The 18610-nt window shown below is 63.0% G+C and overlaps 1 protein-coding gene across 2 annotated transcripts in view; it reads left to right on the forward strand.

Moving 5' to 3' along the window:
* WNT7B (Wnt family member 7B) overlaps positions 1-14852 on the forward strand; it is a 47862-nt gene extending 33010 nt beyond the window's left edge. For both annotated transcript variants that reach the window (XM_044227908.1, XM_044227906.1), the window contains exons 3-4: positions 6227-6498; positions 12393-14852. In XM_044227908.1, the coding sequence (XP_044083843.1) occupies positions 6227-6498; positions 12393-12872 (752 nt within the window). In that variant the 3' untranslated portion in view covers positions 12873-14852. The remainder of the gene's footprint in view (positions 1-6226; positions 6499-12392) is intronic.
* Positions 14853-18610: the final 3758 nt, after the last annotated feature.

Below are 18610 nucleotides of genomic sequence, written 5' to 3' on the forward strand. Positions count from 1 at the left end.
AGTTGTGCGCCCAACATCGCCTTAATTTTAGAACATTGTCCTCACTGCAGAGAGAAACCCCACACCCCTCGGCTATCACCCTCCAAGCCCCCAGCCTCTGACTACGCTCATCTGCTTCCTGTCCTTATGGGTGCCCCTATTCTGGGAGTCTCACCTCAGTGCGATCGCACACCAGATGGTGACCTTGGACCTTGGACCTTGGATGGTTGACCTTCGCTGGTGTCTTTCACTCCATACGTGTCATCGAGCGTGTCGCCCTCCATGGCGTGGCGTGTGTCCACGTTCGAATCGTTCCTGTGGTGGGGAACCGTTCCCTTTCTTGGCCCGCCCACCTCTTGCTGATCCGCTCGTTGCGACGGACGCGGGCGGCTGTCCACGCCGCTGCCGTGTTTACGTCGCAGCTCCCGTGTGGACACATGTGTTCAGGTCTCCTGGGGCCACACCCTGCAGGGGATTTCTGAGTCCGGTAGTAATTCTATGAGGAGCTGCCCCAGTGTTTCCAAATGGCTGTGGCCCTTTCCATCCCCTCCCCCATGAGCCCGTGAGGGGTCTGGTTCCTGTGTCCGCGCTGACACTGTTGTCCGTCTGTCTTGTTTTACTCATTCCGGCGGGGCTGGAATGGCAGCCTACTGTGGTTTCAATCGGCATTTTCTCGATGGCTCGGGACATCGAACATCTTTCCTGTGCTCAGGCTGTATTTATAGCGTCTTGGGAGAAATGTCTTTTCAGATCCTTTGCCCATTTTTCATTGGGTTATTTGCCTTTTCATTATTGAGTTGTAGAAAATGTCGTATCAGGGCGCCTGGGTGGCTCAGTCAGTTAAGCGTCTGCCTGCGGCTCAGGTCATGATCCCGGGTCATGGGATCGAGCCCTACATGGGGTTCCCTGCTCAGCGGGGATCCTGCTTCTCCCTCTGCCCCTCCCCGACTAGTTCTCTCTCTCTTGCTCCCTCTAGATCCCTCTCTCTCGCAAATAAATAAAATCTTTAAAACAAAAAGAAGAAGAAAATGCCATATTTAAGAGAGGCCAGTACAGGTTGGCAGAGAGGCAAGGGGAGCTGAAGGACGCTGGGCCCTGCCCGGGAGGTGAGCAGGTGCCTGTGTGCTCTCACGCTCCTGGAAGCCCGGGTACATGCCCGGTGCCACATGCGTGTGTGTACATGCAGAGGGACACCCACAAAGACCCCGCATGTGGCGTGTCACTTGTGGGGTCAGGCGTGCTCCCCAGGCCTTCTGGCACAGCCCCTTGGCCATATCGGAGCTGTTAGCCTCATTGGCAGGTGGGGCGACAGAGCCCCTTGGAACTTGACTGGTCCAAGGTCGCCCCCTGGCCAATGTCAGGTCTAGGCTTGAACTTCCCCTGTCAGACTCTGACCTGCCCTCCAGACATGTGTGTGGCCCCAGATCTTTGAGGCTCCTGCCTGGGGACAGAGGGACGGTCCTGGATGGCCCTTAGCTCTGAGGTCCCAGATTCCTGATTTGCCTTCTAAGAGCGAACCACATGACTTTCCCACCCTGCCTCCCCAGACCGGCAATGAGCTCAGTTATGGCCTTCTAGAAATAGTATGCCACACGCCCAAGTGGCAGGTAGCTTTGAGTAGACAGTGAGGGGAGCCTCTGGGGTGTGGGGAGGGTGGGCTCAGGCCCCGGCTCTGTCCCAGGAGGGAAGGGGGAGCTCTCAGTTCTGCCCCACTTTGCTAAAGAAGCATTCATCCCTTCCAGCAGCTGCTCATAATGACCTCCTGGTGCCAAGTGTCCTCCTTTGGGTCAGGGTTAGGGGACGACAGGAGGGACTAGGTCCTGCTGTCCTGGGCAGGACCCTCACTTGGGGCATCGAGGCCTGGCTGGCACCGTGAGGGCCTGGAGCCAGCCAGGGGCTGCCTCCGCTCTTTCTCTGAACCTGTCGTCCGGCGGGGTCAGTGAGGGCTGGACTTTGCACAACCTGTCGGAGAAAAGGCATAGAGCTGGGTAGCCACTCGAGGGGGCCTGGTTCCTCGGTTTACCCATGCGGCAGTGGTTTCTGAAGGTTCTTCGCTCCAGATGTGTTGGGTTTATGCAGAATATGCGGAGAGGGGGTAACGGGGCAGGGCCGAGTGTGTCGGCCCGTGGGAGGAAGCAGAGTGATCGCTGGGCTTGTTCTGGGCTTGTTCTGGAACCCCGTGGACTCTGGAGGCCCCAGGCCGGCTCCCCATGTGGGGATGGTGAGGGCCATGCCCAGCTGCCCTGTTTGCTCTCGGAGCTTCTCCTGGGGCAGTGGAGCCCCAGGAGAGAAATGTGAGTCCACTTGACAAATGGGGATGCAGGCTCAGAGATGGTGTGGGAGCTGCCCGGAGCCACAGAGCAGGGAGCAGCAGCCTCTCCGCTGTGCCAGGAGCGCAGGGAGCTGTGGACACGTGGATCTGGGCAGCAGCAGGCCGGCGCCCACCGGCAAGCATCAGGGAACCAGGCCGCTCTTCTGTTCAAGGCTAGGGGTGTGTCGGGGGGAGGCAGCTGCCTCTGCTCCCCGCGCCCCCCCCGCCTCCCCCCTCAGTGAGCCTGGCCAAGCTAGGTTTCGAGGGGAATGGTAGGTGGGGATGGGTGAGGTCAGGGTCCAGGGGCTTGAGGTCATCTCAAGAGCCACCTGCCGTCACTGAGCAAGGCCCAGAGGTTCGAAGGGCTTCCGCCTAAACCCAGCACCCAGTCGTTCTCCTCTGGGGGAAGATGTACCGGGGGGCGGGCAAAGGGCCCTGGGAGTGGCTGTGGGGGGGGACTGTCCCCCACACCCCGTGCGGTATCCAGCTCTGTGGGTTGGCACAGTGACGCTCCTGCTCGGTGAGGCTGTCGTGGGAATGACATGAGGTGTGTCGTGACGCAGCGGGGCCGTGAAACCCCCCATCTAAGACCTAATGTTGCCTCCCGCGAATCTCCCCAAACTGCCACTTGCTCCCTGATCACCTCCCCCTTGTCTTCATGGCCAGACGGAGGGTTTGGCTCATTAAAACCAAATAAAAAAGGAATTAGCGGGAGTGGCCGCCCTGTGAGTAACCGATGAGTAACCCGAGTCGGTGCTGGGCTTGGGTATAAACCGGGGGGTGCCGGGAACTCTCACAAAGGACAGAGGGAGGCTTTCGAGAACTGTCCTCCAAGTGCATGGAACTCTGGACCTGCTTGCCGGCGTGCGGACAGCAGGACGCGGGAGGCGCCAAGTTGAATTTTGGGCAGAGGAGGGCTGGGTGGCCCGTCCCAGGGCCTCTGAGGGAACGCCCACTCCGTCCTGGGACTTGTAACTCCATGGGCCTGGCCTCTGGGTGTGATTGCACAATTCTGGGAGATCTCTACCCCACCTCCAAGGCGCTGAGCTTGGGACGTGCCCTCTCTGAGGCCGGCTCCCACCTGTGCTCCCCTGCTGACCGGTCGCTGAGCCCCAAGGTCCACAGAGGGTCCAAAAAGCGGCATCTCCTCCCCAAAGTCCCCCATGGGTGCCTCCTCTCCCCTTCTCTACTGCATGAAGTTGCTGAGCTGCAAAGACACCCTCCCTCGGCCTCTCTGGGCCTTGATGCCACTTGCCTGGGTTCTGATCCTGCTGCGGCCACTAACCCCGAGTTTGACGGGCTCGCCTGGGCTGGAACCGTGATGAGGCGCCTCGCACGACTGTCTCAGTGCTCGGGGAGAACAGACGCGAGCGTGAGGGTGTCTGGTGCACCGGGAGAGACGGCGAGTGAGAGCAATGGTGTGGGGTCCGCAGCCCTGGTCCTGGCACCAGGACAGAAAGCACCGCGTGCTTCAGGGGTGTCTCTGGCCACCCATGCCTGGCCCCTCCTGATCCCGACGGCCTCTTTCCTTCCCACGCTTGAGCTCATACTTCTAGCACCAGATAAGCAACCTGTTTCACACCTTGACACCTTTGCTCCTGCCGCGTCCCCTGCCTGGAGCACGCGCACCTGCCGCACACGGCCACGGGCCACAAAGACACTCCGGAAACACACGCCATACATGTACACGCTCACACACCACACACACACACTCCTATGCACTCGCAGGGAGTTAAGTCTAACTTCTTGTTAAGATTCTCTTTACTTAAGGAGGTGTCACCTCCTCCAGGAAGCCTTCCTAGACTCTGCCACCCACAGAGGCAGGTGGGGACATCTTCGAGGTTCTTGGACCCCTCAGCCCTTCTCGAAGAGCTCCGTGGCCACCTCCTATCCTGGAACCCCTGACGCAGTTTAACGCACACTCCCCTGCCGTGTGCGCCCTACGGGTCCATGTGGGGAGCTTGTCGGCAGACCCTGCCAGGCTTGGGCAACAGCAGGGAGCTCGGTAACCCGATGTCCTTCCCTTCAGATCACCTTGACCTAACTTGAATCCGGGGAGGCCGAGGCCCCATATTCTCCCTGGGCTTGACCTTGGGTCACAAGGAGCTCCCAGCCAGCCCACCTGGACAGCGCCCGGCCGGGGGCCTTGGTGATTCTCAAAAGGCATCTGTGCTGAGAGATTCTTCTCACAGGGGGTGTGCCAGGGGTGCAGAACCCATGCTGTTGGTCAGCAGGTCTCGGGGGATCGTGCACTGACCCCAGGCAGGGTGGGGGCAGGGGTGGGCAGCAAGGGCCCCCGGGGCAGCCCTGTGTCCTTTGCAGACCAGGATCCCGGACACCACTCTCCCTCAGAGGAGGGAGGTTTCTAGGGAGCCATTGCCCCTCTTTGGCGGCAGAGGTGAAGCCTCCTCCACACTGGGCCTCCAAGACCAGCAGGTCCTACCCTGGTCCTCAGTCCAGATGGGAGAAACCCCAGGGAACAGGAACCCCACAGAGGGAGAGCCCCAGGGGAAGTTCCCCCAGAGGGCTGGTAGGTGAGGAGGTAGACCCTAGAGCACATACCCAAGGCCGATCACGGCGGGCAAGTCGGTGGTGCTTCGTGGATGTTCATGGAAAGGACATGACTTGAACTTCAACCCTCTCCATCTGGGGATGATCGCTCTCGCCGCAGTAATGGGGATAGTGGTGGTCACAGGTATGGGGCCTGTGCAAGCACAGGGATGTCCCTGATTTCCACGCCCATGGTGCCGGCTACTGAGGGCCACACATACCTGCCACGTGGCCTGCAAAGAGCCTTGGAGCCATGGGCAAGAGGGGCCGGGCCAAGGTGTCCGGATGCCCAGGGCCCAGCCAGAGCCCATGGAGAATAAAGACTGGTTCAGTGCTGAAGCCCTCCAGCGGGGAGCCCATAGCCCCTGTTCCAGCGGGGAGCCCATAGCCTGTGGAGCCAGGATGGCTCAGTGACAGAGCCAACTCCGAGGACAGTCATGAGCGATGAGGAGCCAGATCTGGGGCTGAGGGGAAAGGGGTCAGCCAGGGCCCCCTGCTGGCTGGCAGTCTGGAAAGGCTGCCTGGAAGAGGAGGTGTTGGACCCGGCCTTGGAAGGTCATTAGGATTTGAGAAGGGGAAGGAAATTCCCTTCAAAAGACCAGGAGACGCCCAGGAGCCTGTGAACAGCACTGGAAGGAAAGAGTCCTTCTTGTTTGGGGCAGAGAATGGGGAGGCGGGACAGGGAAGCCGGCTGGCCTCGGGCCCTTCCCAGCTCAGGCAGAGGAGGAGCAAAGCAGGTTTAGAACACAGGAGCCCAAACTGCACTGTGGGCTCCCAGGCTGGTGGCTGGGGCGTGAGGGAGCTGGGGAGGACTGGAGCCCACGGTCTGGGCAGTTCTGGGGGCCTCGGAGTCAGGCAGGGAGGCTGGAAGAGAGGAAAGGTGCAGGAAGCTGGGGTCTGGTGATGGGGTGACAGCCGGGGGTCAGACAGGAAGGCGGCAACACAGAGCCTGGAGCTGAGGTGCTCTGAGATGTGTGGATTCTGCCTGGTTCTTGGCTGCTGGGTGAGGGCGTCACGGAGATCAGAGATGGGCGCGAGGGGTGCTTGGAGACGGGCAGAGGGGAGGGGGGCAGGGCCTGCCAGGGATCTCTCCCAGGTTTGGGGAAAATGCACCCCTCTCTGCCCCCCCGCCCCACCCAGTCCAGGCTCTTGGGACAGGGAGAAATAGCAGTGGTCACTGGTGGTGGGGCCAGGGCCCGCACCAAGTGCCCACGGAACCCAGGCACCATCCTCATCATGGCCTGAGACCCAGGATCTGCTGCCCCCTGAGCCGAGTCGGCAGCCCAGAGAGGGCCAGCGCCAAGGCGGGGGGGCGCACCAGGGGCCAGCCGCGGGACGGGGCCGAGCCCTGCGGGGCCTCACCATGCGCACACCATCCCCCTGCAGGGAGCCGCGAGGCCGCCTTCACCTATGCCATCACCGCGGCTGGCGTGGCGCACGCCGTCACGGCCGCCTGCAGCCAGGGGAACCTGAGCAACTGCGGGTGTGACCGCGAGAAGCAGGGCTACTACAACCAGGCCGAGGGCTGGAAGTGGGGCGGGTGCTCCGCCGACGTGCGCTACGGCATCGACTTCTCCCGGCGCTTCGTGGATGCCCGCGAGATCAAGAAGAACGCGCGGCGCCTCATGAACCTGCACAACAACGAGGCGGGCAGGAAGGTAGGGCGGGCGGCCCCGGGTTGGGAGGGGGGCGGGGGGCAGGGGGAGCGGCTGTGGCCTCACCTGGGCTCTCCTTCCCCACCTGGGGGTGTGCTTGGGGGCCTGGACCCTGGAGGTGTGTGGTGGGGGGCACTGGGCACGACGTCCCGTCTGACCCTCCCGGCAGCTCTAAGGTTCCCATTCCAGAGGTCTGAAGACTGAGGCTGGGGGGTGGGGCTCTGGTTCTCAGTGGCGGGTGGCAAGGCTGAGACCAGGACCCAGTGTGGGGGTGGCCCCTGGGCCATAGTTCCGTGTCTCTGCCCTGGTACTAGATGGGTCGTACCAGCACACCGGGAAAGCTTCCTGGAGGAGGCTACCTTTGGCTCAGACTGCCTGCTGGACTGAAGGAAGGGATGTTCCCAGGAGGCAGGAACAGCCTGAGGAAGGCGGAAACCCCAGGAGCCACCAGCCTCACACCCGGACGGAGCAGCGCGGTGGGGCAGTAACGGAGGAGGTCCGGGCAGGACCACACTGGGGCAGAAGTCAGGGCGAGCCCGGCCCCGCCTCAGGGAGATGAGGGCCCCAGATACTGGGCTGGGAGGAGCGGCCGCCATGGCGGCAAGATGGCCCGAGATAGGGCGCCAGCCGAGCGGAACGCCTCTCCAGGTCTGGCTCCCCGGCCCCAGGGGCTGCACCCCGGGCACCAGGCCCTGCGGGTCTCTGCAGGACAGACTTGCCTGCCTCTGCCCCAGGGACCACAGTGAGCCAGCTGCACACTCGTTCACTCAACAAACACTCCTTGTCCCTTCTCTGGGCCAGGCGTTAGCTGGGCCAGGCACAGGAGACGAGGCGGAGGAAGACCCGGCACCAGCTGGGTCCTCATGAGGGGTACAGAGGCCGTACCCTGGGGCAGTGAGAGCTGGGAGACCCTGGGGGGAGGGAGCAGAAGCTTTCTGGGGGTGGTGATGTCTAAGCAGAGCCTTGAAGGACTCGCCAGTGCTGAGAAGAGCCCCGACAGGAGCGCGTGCTCGGGGCAGGGGCTGCCCAAGGAGTAAGCAAAGCCTGGCCTGGGACAGCCTTGAATGCCAGGCCAAGGGATCGACTATCTTACGATAGACGTAAGCAGCCAGTGGCTATTAAATGATTGTGAAACGAATGGACAGACAGACAGAAAAAAGAAGGAGTGACACAATCTGTGCCTCCGAGGAGCTCACAGACAGCTTGTGGGCACAGTCAGGTCTCCACCTGGGCCGGGAGAGGCGGAGGAAGGCAAGGCATGAGGAGGGCTCCCCGGAGGAGGTGTGCTGTGCCCCGGGTGCGACCGCTGGCCCTTGAGCCTCTGCAGTAGCTTAGGTCCCGACGCAGGGTTTTCTAACACCCCTGGGAAGAAGGTCTCACCATCTTCATTTCACTCATGAGGCCGCGGAGGCCCACAGTGGGCGGCCGAAGCCCTGACGGCTCCCGTGGCCTGAGCTCTGGTTTGTGCTTGGTGGGAAGAGTCCGAGGAAGTCGCAGAGACGTGGGAAAGCGCCCTCCAGGTGGAGGGAGCAGCGCCAGCGAGGCAGGGCTGGGGGGCCAGGGTGGGTGGGGTGGGGGCGTGCCTCGGGTCGCGTGTGCGGTGCAGGGGGGCTGCTGGCCCAGCTCAGGGTGTCCAGGCAGGCGAGCGGGTTGGCATGTGGATAGGCACGCTGGATTCTGGCTGGATTCTGGGCCGTAGGTGTCATGGGAGGGGGCTTGGGTGCACGTCTGGGTTTTGGACCGAGAAGCCGTGAACTGAGACGGGGAGTAGGGGAGAGGCAGGTTGCGGGGAGGGGACACAGCAGGGCAGGGAAGCTGCAGGAAGGAGCTCTACTGGGGTCAGCAGCCAGGATTCTGGGGCTAGCACCACCCCTCCCTGTCTGCGAGTCCCCTCCTGCCTCGGTCTGCTCCTCTGCACAGTGGACATGATGCACCTTGTCCTCCTCCCCGAGGGCCTTCCAGCCACCCCCGAGCCCGAGCTGTGAAGCACGCGTGCGGCCTGAGCCCTTGGCAAAGGACACTGGTGGTGACAGCCATGACCCTGCAGGGCAGGGGTCCTTCGGCTCCCCGCAGCACCGATCACGGTGGGGTGGGGGCATGGCTTTTGAGGTTTCCGTAAGAGCTGAGTCTGGACCTTCTTTCTGGTCCCATCAGAGTGTTCCAGGCTACGTCTGACTCTCCGGGGCCAAAGTTCAGCAAGTTGGGTGGGAAGCAAGTTCACCGGGGCCACGTGAAGTCCCACAGCCTGGATGGCTCAAAGCAACAGAAATTTATTCTCATAGTTCTGGAGCCAGAAGTCCTAAACCCAGGGGTCAGCAGGGCCATGCCCTCTGACGGCTCCGGGGCAGGACCCTGCCTGCCTCTTGGTGGCTCCTTGTCTCGTGGCTTCATAATCCTATTTGCCCCTATCTGCACGTGGTCTCCAGCTCTGGGTCTGATTTCTTTTCTGTCCCTTACAAGGACACCTGTCCTTGGGGTTAGGACACACCCTGATCCAGGATAACCTCCTCTCGAACCTTAATTACACCTGCAAAGGCTTATTTCCAAACAAGATCGCATCCTGAGCTTCCTAAGGGGGAGACGCTGTTCAGCTCACCAGGCCCCTGGTGGGCTAGGGTCAGACAGGCTGAGCAGGAGACCCACGTACCACCAGCTTCTGCGAGACTGACACCAGGGCCGCCCTGCCCAGCCCTCCCCTGGACAGCGTGGCCTTTACTGAGCAGTTACTCTGCTGTGCGGTCCCGACGGGATGGGCGGGTGCAGTTGGGAGCAGAGGGAGGCCACGCCAGAGTGGCAGATCTTTGCGCCTACTGCCCTGTAAGGCAGGAGCCAGCCCAGCCGGGGAGGTCTGCTGTTGGGATGTCCCCGGGCTCTTCCTGGGGGTGACAGAGGTCTAAAGCCATCGCTGAGGAGGGTCCCAAGCCCTGGGAGCTCAGGCAGGACCCCCATTAGGGGTCACAGCCCTAACCTGACCTCATCTTGGGTCCAAGCTGGTCCTGCCCCAGGGGGCTCACCATTCTGGATGAAAACCCAGGGTCCAGGAGGGGTGACTTAGCAAAGTCCCTGGTAGAGAAGCTGCTGGCCACATTGGGTCCCCAGGTGGGGGGAGGGGGCACCGGACTCCCTCTCTCCCTTGCTCGGTGCCCACGCCCAACTCACACGGTGGCCAGGGCGAGAGGGTGAAGCCAACGTGGACCTTGCCGTCCCCCACCCCGGTCCTCACACACCCACAGAGGGTCAGGCCACCACTGAGGCCCCAGAAAGAAATGGGTGAGGCGTATGTGCTGTTTCCATCCCTCCTGCCCGAGGCCAGTGTCCGAATGGCGGGTCATGTGCCTTCTGTGGACGTGAGGATACTGTGACCACCGCACCCCGCCCCCAGCCTGGCCACAACGGAGCCCTATTCCCAGAGCCTGGGCCGCGCCCTTATTCCAGAAAGAACACCAGGTTGGCCTTTTCCTGGAGGCCCCCGTTCCACCCCCGGCACGCCTGGCTCGGGGGAAACCGAGGCCCCACTTCTCTGGGCGAGGCTGGTCACGCTGCGCCCTCCCAGGTGGTCTCCTGGGGCAGCAGGGCTGGCGCCACCATTGCTGTCACTCTTATCTCGAGGGCGCCGGAGACGGAAACGGCACATTCTTGAATCCTGTGATCACTTCCCAGGACAGGCTCGGTCCCCGGGGACCCAGCCAAGCGAGGATGCGGCTCCCCACTCGCAGACAGCTGCCCAATCGGCTTCATCTGCCCACCGTCCCGGCCTGGCCGCGCGTGGTCTGAATGTGCCTGGGCGGGCAGTGGGGGTGGGGCCGCCTGGCCTTGCTGAGGACAGGGAGATGGGGGCAGGGCGGGGGCGGGGGTAGCCTGGGCCACCTGGCCTGGACAGCCCTGGCGGGTCTCAGGCCATCACAGCCTGTCGGAGGAGGCATCTCCTGGGCCAGCAGCCCAGTGCACTGGGGACTCTGAGAAGGCCGTCCATCGGGTCAGCTCTTGGCCTGGGGGTCGTAGAGGCAGGCAGTGTGGTCAGGGCAAGAGAAGCTTGCTGGCCTTGAAGGGTGGGTTGGTGGGGGAAGGGTCTTTCTGGGGAGGGGAGGGTTAAAGCAAAGATGAACATGGGGTACGGGTGAGGAAGGGGAAAGGATGGACAGGAGGGCGGGGAGAGGGGCAGGAGGCAGACAGGATGTGCTTTCCCCCGGAGGGGGTCCCCCCCTCCATAGACCCCCAGGGCAGACTTCTGGTTCAGGCCTCAACCCAGACACCCCATGGCTCTGTAATTCCAGCTTGGAATATTCCTTCCTCTTGACAGTGGGGCCCTCCCCTGCTCAGTCCTCCCCATCAGCCTCCCCTCCTTCTCCCCATCCCAGCCTCCAGGTCTCCCCCGCAGGACATCATCCACAGGACGCTGGACCAGGCAGTCTCACGCAACCCCACCCCCTCACATCCAGGACACCATCCTCAGGGGCCACCCAGCACCCACGAGATGCTCACGTGGGCCGAACCTCTCCTCCACAGACATTGTCTGCCCCACCCCTCTCCTGGAGCATTGTCCTCTCTGCCCAAATTAGCAGCTCGTCTTTCTCCATCCACACTCCCGGCAGGCACCCCTCCTGTGGGAAGCCCCCTTACCACGGCAGGGGCTGGCCCCCGGAACCGCCACCCTGGATGGTTTGCGTAGGCTTCTTCTTCTGTTCCCCATGCTGGACTGTGGGCCCCTGAGGTCCTTGCCCAAGACCAGGGCCCCATGACGGCAGGGCAGGGAAAGTGATCAGGATAGTGGCGGGCCCTGTGCGATGTTCCTCTCATTCATTCATTCATTCATTCATTCATTCCCTGTGGGGCTCCTCGTCTGGGCCAGGGCTGGGGTTCTGGCCCAGGAGGCGGGGGGGCGGCCAAGTTCCCTCCGGGTGGGGCTGCCCAGGTGAGGCCCGTGGGGCCGAGACAGCTGACAAATGGTCCTTCTTCAGCCGCGGGCCGGCGGCTAATGATTCCCCATCTTTAATCAGGTCTGCTGGCAGGGCCCTTTCGATCCAGGTAAATGAGTACCTGGGGTCAGGGCTGGCTCTGGGAATCGGCCTTCCGGGACCATGGAGGGAGGCCCAAGGAAAACACACGGCTGCGCCCATCGCGGGCCCTCGGGGAGCTGGGAAGAAAGAACAACACTGTCGGGGGCTGGCTTCCCAGCAGGCGGCACGCCTGGGCCTCGCTGACCCGTGCCCTCACCCCCTGCTCGTCCCCCCACTCTGTCCTTCAGCAGACACGCTCAGAGCTCCATGCAAATACCACTGAACAGCCCTTTATTAAGCACCAACTACATACTGGGCCCTACCCTGGGCAGGAGGGCGGAAGTACAGAGAAAGGAGAGGTGGGGACTGGCACGTCTTAAGAACTGACCGTAGCTGGGTGGGGCTCACCGCGGGGCACCTGCACCCCACCTGGCTGGGCACGAGCCCCAGCTTCTCCACGTGCCGCCCTGCAACGTGCCCCAAGCCGCGTGCCGCCGGGCCTCAGTTTCCACATCGGCGCATTGACCTGAGGGATTGTGAAAATTTAGTGAATCACATTTGATATGCATACGCCGGGCTCTGTTGCATCCTGGATATTCTCACTGGACCTTCACGAGGTCCTCTGCAGTGGGGACCTACGGTCAGCAGCCCCATTAGGTGGATGAGAAGAGGGAGGCTTGGGAGGGGGAGGCACTCAGGCGGGATCCTACAGCGGGAAGTCGGGGGTGCCGGGGCCTGCCAGGCTGGAGGCAAGGGAGGGTAGGGGCGGGGTGCCCAGACCAGGGCCACCCATGCACACTGAGCTCCTGCCCTGTTGCTCACAGGTCCTGGAGGGGTGGGGTCGGGGGTGGGGCGGGGTAGCCCAGGCCCCACCCGCACACTGAGCCCTGTCGCCCACAGGTCCTGGAGGAGCGCATGAAGCTGGAGTGCAAATGCCACGGCGTGTCGGGCTCGTGCACCACCAAGACGTGCTGGACCACGCTGCCCAAGTTCCGCGAGGTGGGCCACATGCTCAAGGAGAAGTACAACGCGGCGGTGCAGGTGGAGGTGGTGCGGGCCAGCCGCCTGCGGCAGCCCACCTTCCTGCGCATCAAGCAGCTGCGCAGCTACCAGAAGCCCATGGAGACGGACCTGGTGTACATCGAGAAGTCGCCCAACTACTGCGAGGAGGACGCGGCCACGGGCAGCGTGGGCACGCAGGGCCGCCTGTGCAACCGCACGTCGCCGGGCGCGGACGGCTGCGACACCATGTGCTGCGGCCGCGGCTACAACACGCACCAGTACACCAAGGTGTGGCAGTGCAACTGCAAGTTCCACTGGTGCTGCTTCGTCAAGTGCAACACGTGCAGCGAGCGCACCGAGGTCTTCACCTGCAAGTGAGCGCCCCGCCGGCGCGCATGCGCACACCGCTGGGCGCGCCCCCCGCCGCCCCGCACTGCGGGGGGCTCCTTCCCGCCCCGCTGGTCTCTTCCTGTGGCCGAGCCCTGTCCCGGACCAGCCCAGAGGTGTCCCTCTGGGGCCTAGGGAGTTCCTGCTTTTCTCTGGGGAAGCGGACCCTCCGGGACTCGAGCGTCCCCTCCCCCGCCTGGTGGCATGGACGACGTGGAAATGCCATGCGGGCCGGCGACGCCACGCGGGCCCCCACGCGGGACCCTTCCCCTGGCCGCACCCACCGCCCGGGGCCTCGGGGTGGCCCGGGCAGATGTTGACCGAGTTTATTTATGTGTCCTTAGTATCAGAGAAGAGTAGCACTAAGGCATAGCCAGTCCTAAGTGTACCCCGTGTGAGCGCAGCCCCTGGGGCCCCCACTTGCTCTCCCGTCTCTGGACCCGAGGGAGCATCCCCCGTGCACAGCGCCCTCTGACCCTGCCCCCAGAGGGCCTCTGAGGAGAGCCACGGACAGGGACCCTTCTTGAAAATCGTATCACACAAATCAAAATGTCCCCCACCTCAGGCTCCAGGAGTGCTGCGTCCCCTCCCTAATGCTGTCCCCCCCGCCCAGTGCCCCCGCCAGCCCGGCAGCCTCAGTTTACAGAGCCCACTCCCGCCCAGAGCCAGCTGGAAGCCTTGGACAGCCCTGAGCTGGCTGGCGGTGGGCTGGCGGGTGGGGGGCGGGTCAGGGGTGTCTGCCTTCTTTGACAGATGCAGACACCGAGGCCCCAAAGGGCTCAAGAATGAGCCAGAGACCCTGAAGTGATGAGCAGAGGCTCCTGCCTTGGCTCGGGCATCCTGACCCTGGGCAACGTGCTCTGGGGACACCCAGGGTGGCTTGAGACTGCCCCCATGTTTTGAGAAATCGGGCTGTACCCCTCCTTCCCTGCCGCCAGCCGCACAGGGACCTGTACCCCCAGAGATGCCTGCTGGGGCTTCTCTATGGCCTCTGTGTCCAGTCCTACTCCTTGGGCCCTGACTCCAATGCTGAGAAAGCTCAGAGCCAGCCTGCTGTCCCGGCAGGTGTCTGCGCTCCAGACCCCTCCCCCAGGGTCCCTCCCTACAGACCCACCCTCCCCTGAAGTTCAACTCACCCTCAAACTTGAGAGGGGGCCCTGCTCAGGTCTCATGTGCGGGCTGGGGAGAGACCAGAACCCTGGGACTCGGGGCTGACGTGTCCTCTGAGAACACGTCCACCCTCCCTCAGGGAGTGGCTTGCCGGCAAGGGTGGCGTGCGGCTGGCTTCTGGTGTGTTGCCTTCCGCTGCTCGTGTGTCCACCCCCTGGCCCCCAGTTTAGGGTATTTTCATGCAGAAACCTGTGGAAATGTGTCCTCAGGCAGCTGACAAGCCAAGTGGGCCCGACATTAGCCTGGGGTGAGTGACACTCTCTGGGCCCTGGCCCTGGCATCTACCCCGTGGGAATGCCAGGACACTCCATCAGCTGCTGTTCCTGGCACCTCCAGGCCACGGTGAACGCCCCGCCCCGGTCCCCCTCCTCTCCGGGTCCCAGGACACTCTTCCAAGTCCACAGGCCCGGTTAACTTATATTGTTATATAGCGTCGAAATGTCTATCGTGTCTTTTAAATTATTGTGACCTACACTGGGTACTGGAGGGAGGGGACAGCCTCATGCAGTGCCCCGAGCCAGGCTCCTCCTTCTGCTTGAAATGGACTCTTGGGGCCCTGGATGCCATCGAGTCACACGTATTATCCAGGCGCCTCTGCCGAAACCCTCCTCAAGAGTCTGTCAGCGGCAGCCCCTCCCTCGGGTGAAAGGGGGTCAGTGTGGCCCGGGTGGGGCGGGGGCGGTTGGGGCACTGCGTGTCCCTGTGGCCCTCCCACTTGAAGAGAGCTGGTGGGTTTTGGATGGGCTGTGTCCTGCCTTCCCCGGAGGGGAGCGTCCGGTCCCAATAAAGCTGGAATCAGAAGTGAGTGTGTGCGGAGCCCACGCGACGCCCTTGCAGCTCTCTCCCCCTGGGGGTGGGGACGAAAGTGTTGTCCACGGGGACCCTGCGGCTCAAGCCCCCATCGGCCCTTAGGGGCCTCACCTTTCTGATTTCCTTTCCCCTCTGTGCAGGCTGAATAGGCACTGTGCCCATGCACCTCTGTCCTCACATGTCGCCCAGGTTCCTGGGGATGGCTTGAGTCGTACAAGCCTTCAGGCACCTTTGGGGGCCACAGTTCCCAGCAGGGGCCGCTGGTGGTGGCTGAAAACAGATGCTGGGTTGCTGGACAGCCCGGGCTGTCTCTGGACAGCCTGGGCTCAGGGTATGGGGACAGGAAGCCACAGGTCTGGTGCCACAGCCAACTCATGGGGCTGGGTGAGGGCAGTTCTTAGGAGAAAGGGGGGCTTGAGGGTAGAAGACCCACAGCCAGGAGGCCTGGCTCCATCCATCTGTCTCCTGCTTTGGACCCCGACTGGTCTTGGGATCCCTATGGGTCTATCCTTTGTGTCTGGTGGGTTTTTGCTCAGGTGCCCCCCTTGGGTGCTTCTAGTCCCTCCCAGGCTTGGGAAGACAGCCCGAGGCCCCTGGGAGCCCAGCAGCCGCTGGCTGGCCACCAGGCCTTGCTGCTTCTCCTTGGAGGCCTGGGTGCCGCCGGGCCCCCGCACTTGCGGTAGCCGTGTGAGCATAGAAGGATGAATGGCATTCCTGCCGAGGGCTGGAAGGCATGCGGTGGGGCCGGTTTGGCCACTGCCCGCTGTCCCGGCAGCCTGGCATCGGGCGGAACCGCTGATCAAACAAGGCCCCGTCCACACTGTGCCCGCCGGGGCACCCACGGAGCCTGGCCCCAGACCCAGACCCCAGCGGAGGAGCTACTCGGTGGGGTTCTGAAGGAGGAGGCGTCTTGGAGGGTGTGGAGACAGGAAGACGGATGTAGAAAGCTCTGGACTTGGAGCCCAAGCTCAACCCTTCCAACAGCCAGGCATGGGTAACCTCTAGGGTGGTCCTGCCTAATCTATAGCCTCAGTTTCCCCATCTGAGAGCAGGAGGTGGCCCGGCCAGCACTTGGTGGTTAGTGGGGCCCGTGGGGCCTGCGCCTGGGCCGGGCAGTTTCGCAGGAGGCCCCGGTTCCCTGCGAGACGGTAAGCAAATCCGCGGTGGTGGCTGCAGCCGGGGTCCGGCTACTCCCACAGGGCTAGGAATGAGGAAAGAGCTTCGAGAATGCCCCGGCCCCGGTGCCCAGACTGTACTTACTTCTTGGCCATGGTTCAACCCCAGCCCCAGCCTCCCAGGGCCACCTGGCACATCCTCCGAGGGGCCCTGCCTGAGGTGTGGAGCTCACACCACCCAGCCTGCCTGGGGGCCCACCTGACCCCCAGCCCCAGGCTCCGCCTCCAAGGCTACAGTTTCAGGAGCATCCCCAGATAGCCTCCATCCCCCGCAGTGGCTAGTGCCCCTCCGCATGGTGCCCCTACCTCCTGGGCTCCGGGCGCCCTGCTCTTAGCTAGCTGGGCATGCCAGGTGCCTGACTCCCTCTCCACGATGGCCCAGGGGTGTTCCTTCCCCAGACATGCCTTCCCGCCGTGCTCCAAGAGGCGGTCACCGGGTGCCAGATGTGGGCAGACTATGAGGCATTCATTCATTCCTTGCTCATTCACTTGTTCTGTGGTGCTGGAGGCTGGGCCCTGGGTTGGGCCCTGGGAACAGTGGCCGCTCACGCCTGGCCTTGACATCCCGGGGCTCTGGCTCTTCACTTGGCTCTCCTGCCCTGAGTGTCAGCCTATTCTCGGGGGCAGCCCCTGGCTGAGACAGCCTGACAGATAGGAAAAGGCTTTGGGTGGGTGCTTGCATAACTCTGGGCCTCAGTTTTCCTCTCTAGAATGGGTATAGGGGAGCAAATGGAGCCGCCCAGCCCACCTCTCTCTTTCTGTGTGTGGAGGGTGCCCCTGCCCACACTTGGCTCACAAGCTGGGCTTTAGCACCAGGACCCCTCCCACCTGTGCCCCTGCCCCCCCACCCCCCGCAGGACCGCCCAGGCTGTCCACCCAGATGCTGACTGCGGTCAGAGCTCCCAGGTCTCACAGGCTGTTCCTTGGTGGGGCCTTCGGAGTCCTTCCTGATCCTCCGTCTCATCTCCTAAGCCCGTCTCCACCCTGCCTCCACGCAGATCCCCCTGCCCTGCCGGCCTCCCCCCGAGCTGTGCCCTCTGGCCAGGAAGGCCTTTCTACCACATCCCTTGCCCACCCCCCCTTCCCATAATGCTCACTTTCCAGCAAACTTGTTGGGGCCCTGATGTTTCTTTTACCCTCCACCCAGTTTCTCTGCTGATGGAGAGGGGGGCTACTGCTGTGACTGTCCCTGCACCCAGCAAGTCTAGGGACCTTAGAAGTGAGAGGCTCTGTGGAACCCTGAACTCCCACCATGCCAGACGTGGGGTCTGGTTCACAGTACCCACCATCTTCACAATACCCCTTCCCTACATAGGTCAGGGCTAGCTCTGTTTTCCAGATGGGAAACCCCAGGCACAGAGAATGAAGAGTTCTGCCCACGGTCACACAGCCAGCAGAGGCAACGTCAGGATTTGAACTGTCCTCTGGGTCTTCCTTCTACCCGACTCATATGCCTCCTCCCACCAGGGGAAACTGAGGCCCTGGGACCTTGCCTACGGCTATACAGAGACGAGTGGGAAGGGAATGGCCGAGGCAGGTCCAGGGGTGGTGGTGATGGCCGTGCTCTGCCTCCGCCAAAGATGGAACAAGAAAGACGGGGTTGAAGGCCGCGGGCAGGATCTGGGTTAGAGTCTGGACGAACTTCGCAACTCCCAGAGCTGGAGGCAGACGGGCTGGGGAAGAGAGGTGAGCAGAAGCTGGAGCTCTTTGCACTCAGGCCAACAGGGGAAGTGTGAGTTCCCCTGAGCAGAGGGGCCAGGGCTGCTCCTGGAGGCACCAGGCCAGGAACGGGGCCACCAGGAGCCCGAAAGTTCAGCTGGATGTCAGCCTGGAGCTCGCCTACAGCTGTCCTGGCCCCCTTCCCTCCTGTGGGTCTGAGCTTGCGTCCACCTTCCTTCCCTGGGATGCCGCCTGCCTTCCCATCACATCGTTGGCCTTGCAGGGCCCTGGGGACTCAGCAGCCTGGCCTGGGCGTCCCAGGCCCCAGTGAGTCTCAGAAGGCCCGAGAGGGCTGTGGGCTTAGCAGCCCCCTCAGGCCCCCGCAGAGGCCTGGTGGAGGGGGAGGGTTGGCCAGGGGGTTGGCAAAAACTTTGGGGATCAGGGCTTCCGTATAGCCTGTCCCGGAAAAGCCTGGAACTGCCTGGCCAGCTCCCCTGCTTGTGTCTCTGGATGTGGCTGGAATTCTGCATTCATATGGGATGTGGTAGAAAAGAAAGCCCTCACGGCCTTGCAAGGAAGCAGCCCAGCAGGCTGGTAGGTCCAGGATCAGGGGTCCTCTTACTCCACCTGCAGGCAGAGGCCAGTGGCCGACAGGGCAGGCCTGGGACACCCTCCAGATCTTGGACACAGGTAGCCTCCTTGGGGCCACTGGTCTCCCGTGGATGGCCAGCCCACTCACCTTGAGGCCTGAGGGTGGCCTTCAGGACTCTAGTCCTTCTAGGACTGACCCAGCAAGGGGTCCAGGCTGGCCCCTCTGGGCAGGATACCCGGGGAGGCCTCTCCAGGTGTCTGCAGCTCCGGAGGCCCCCTGCCTGAGCTGCTCGGGCTGGGGGCCAGCTGGGGCCATTCTGCTGG

The sequence above is a fragment of the Neovison vison genome, chromosome 12 (assembly GCF_020171115.1).
Source record: "Neovison vison isolate M4711 chromosome 12, ASM_NN_V1, whole genome shotgun sequence".
NCBI lineage: Eukaryota > Metazoa > Chordata > Mammalia > Carnivora > Mustelidae > Neogale > Neogale vison.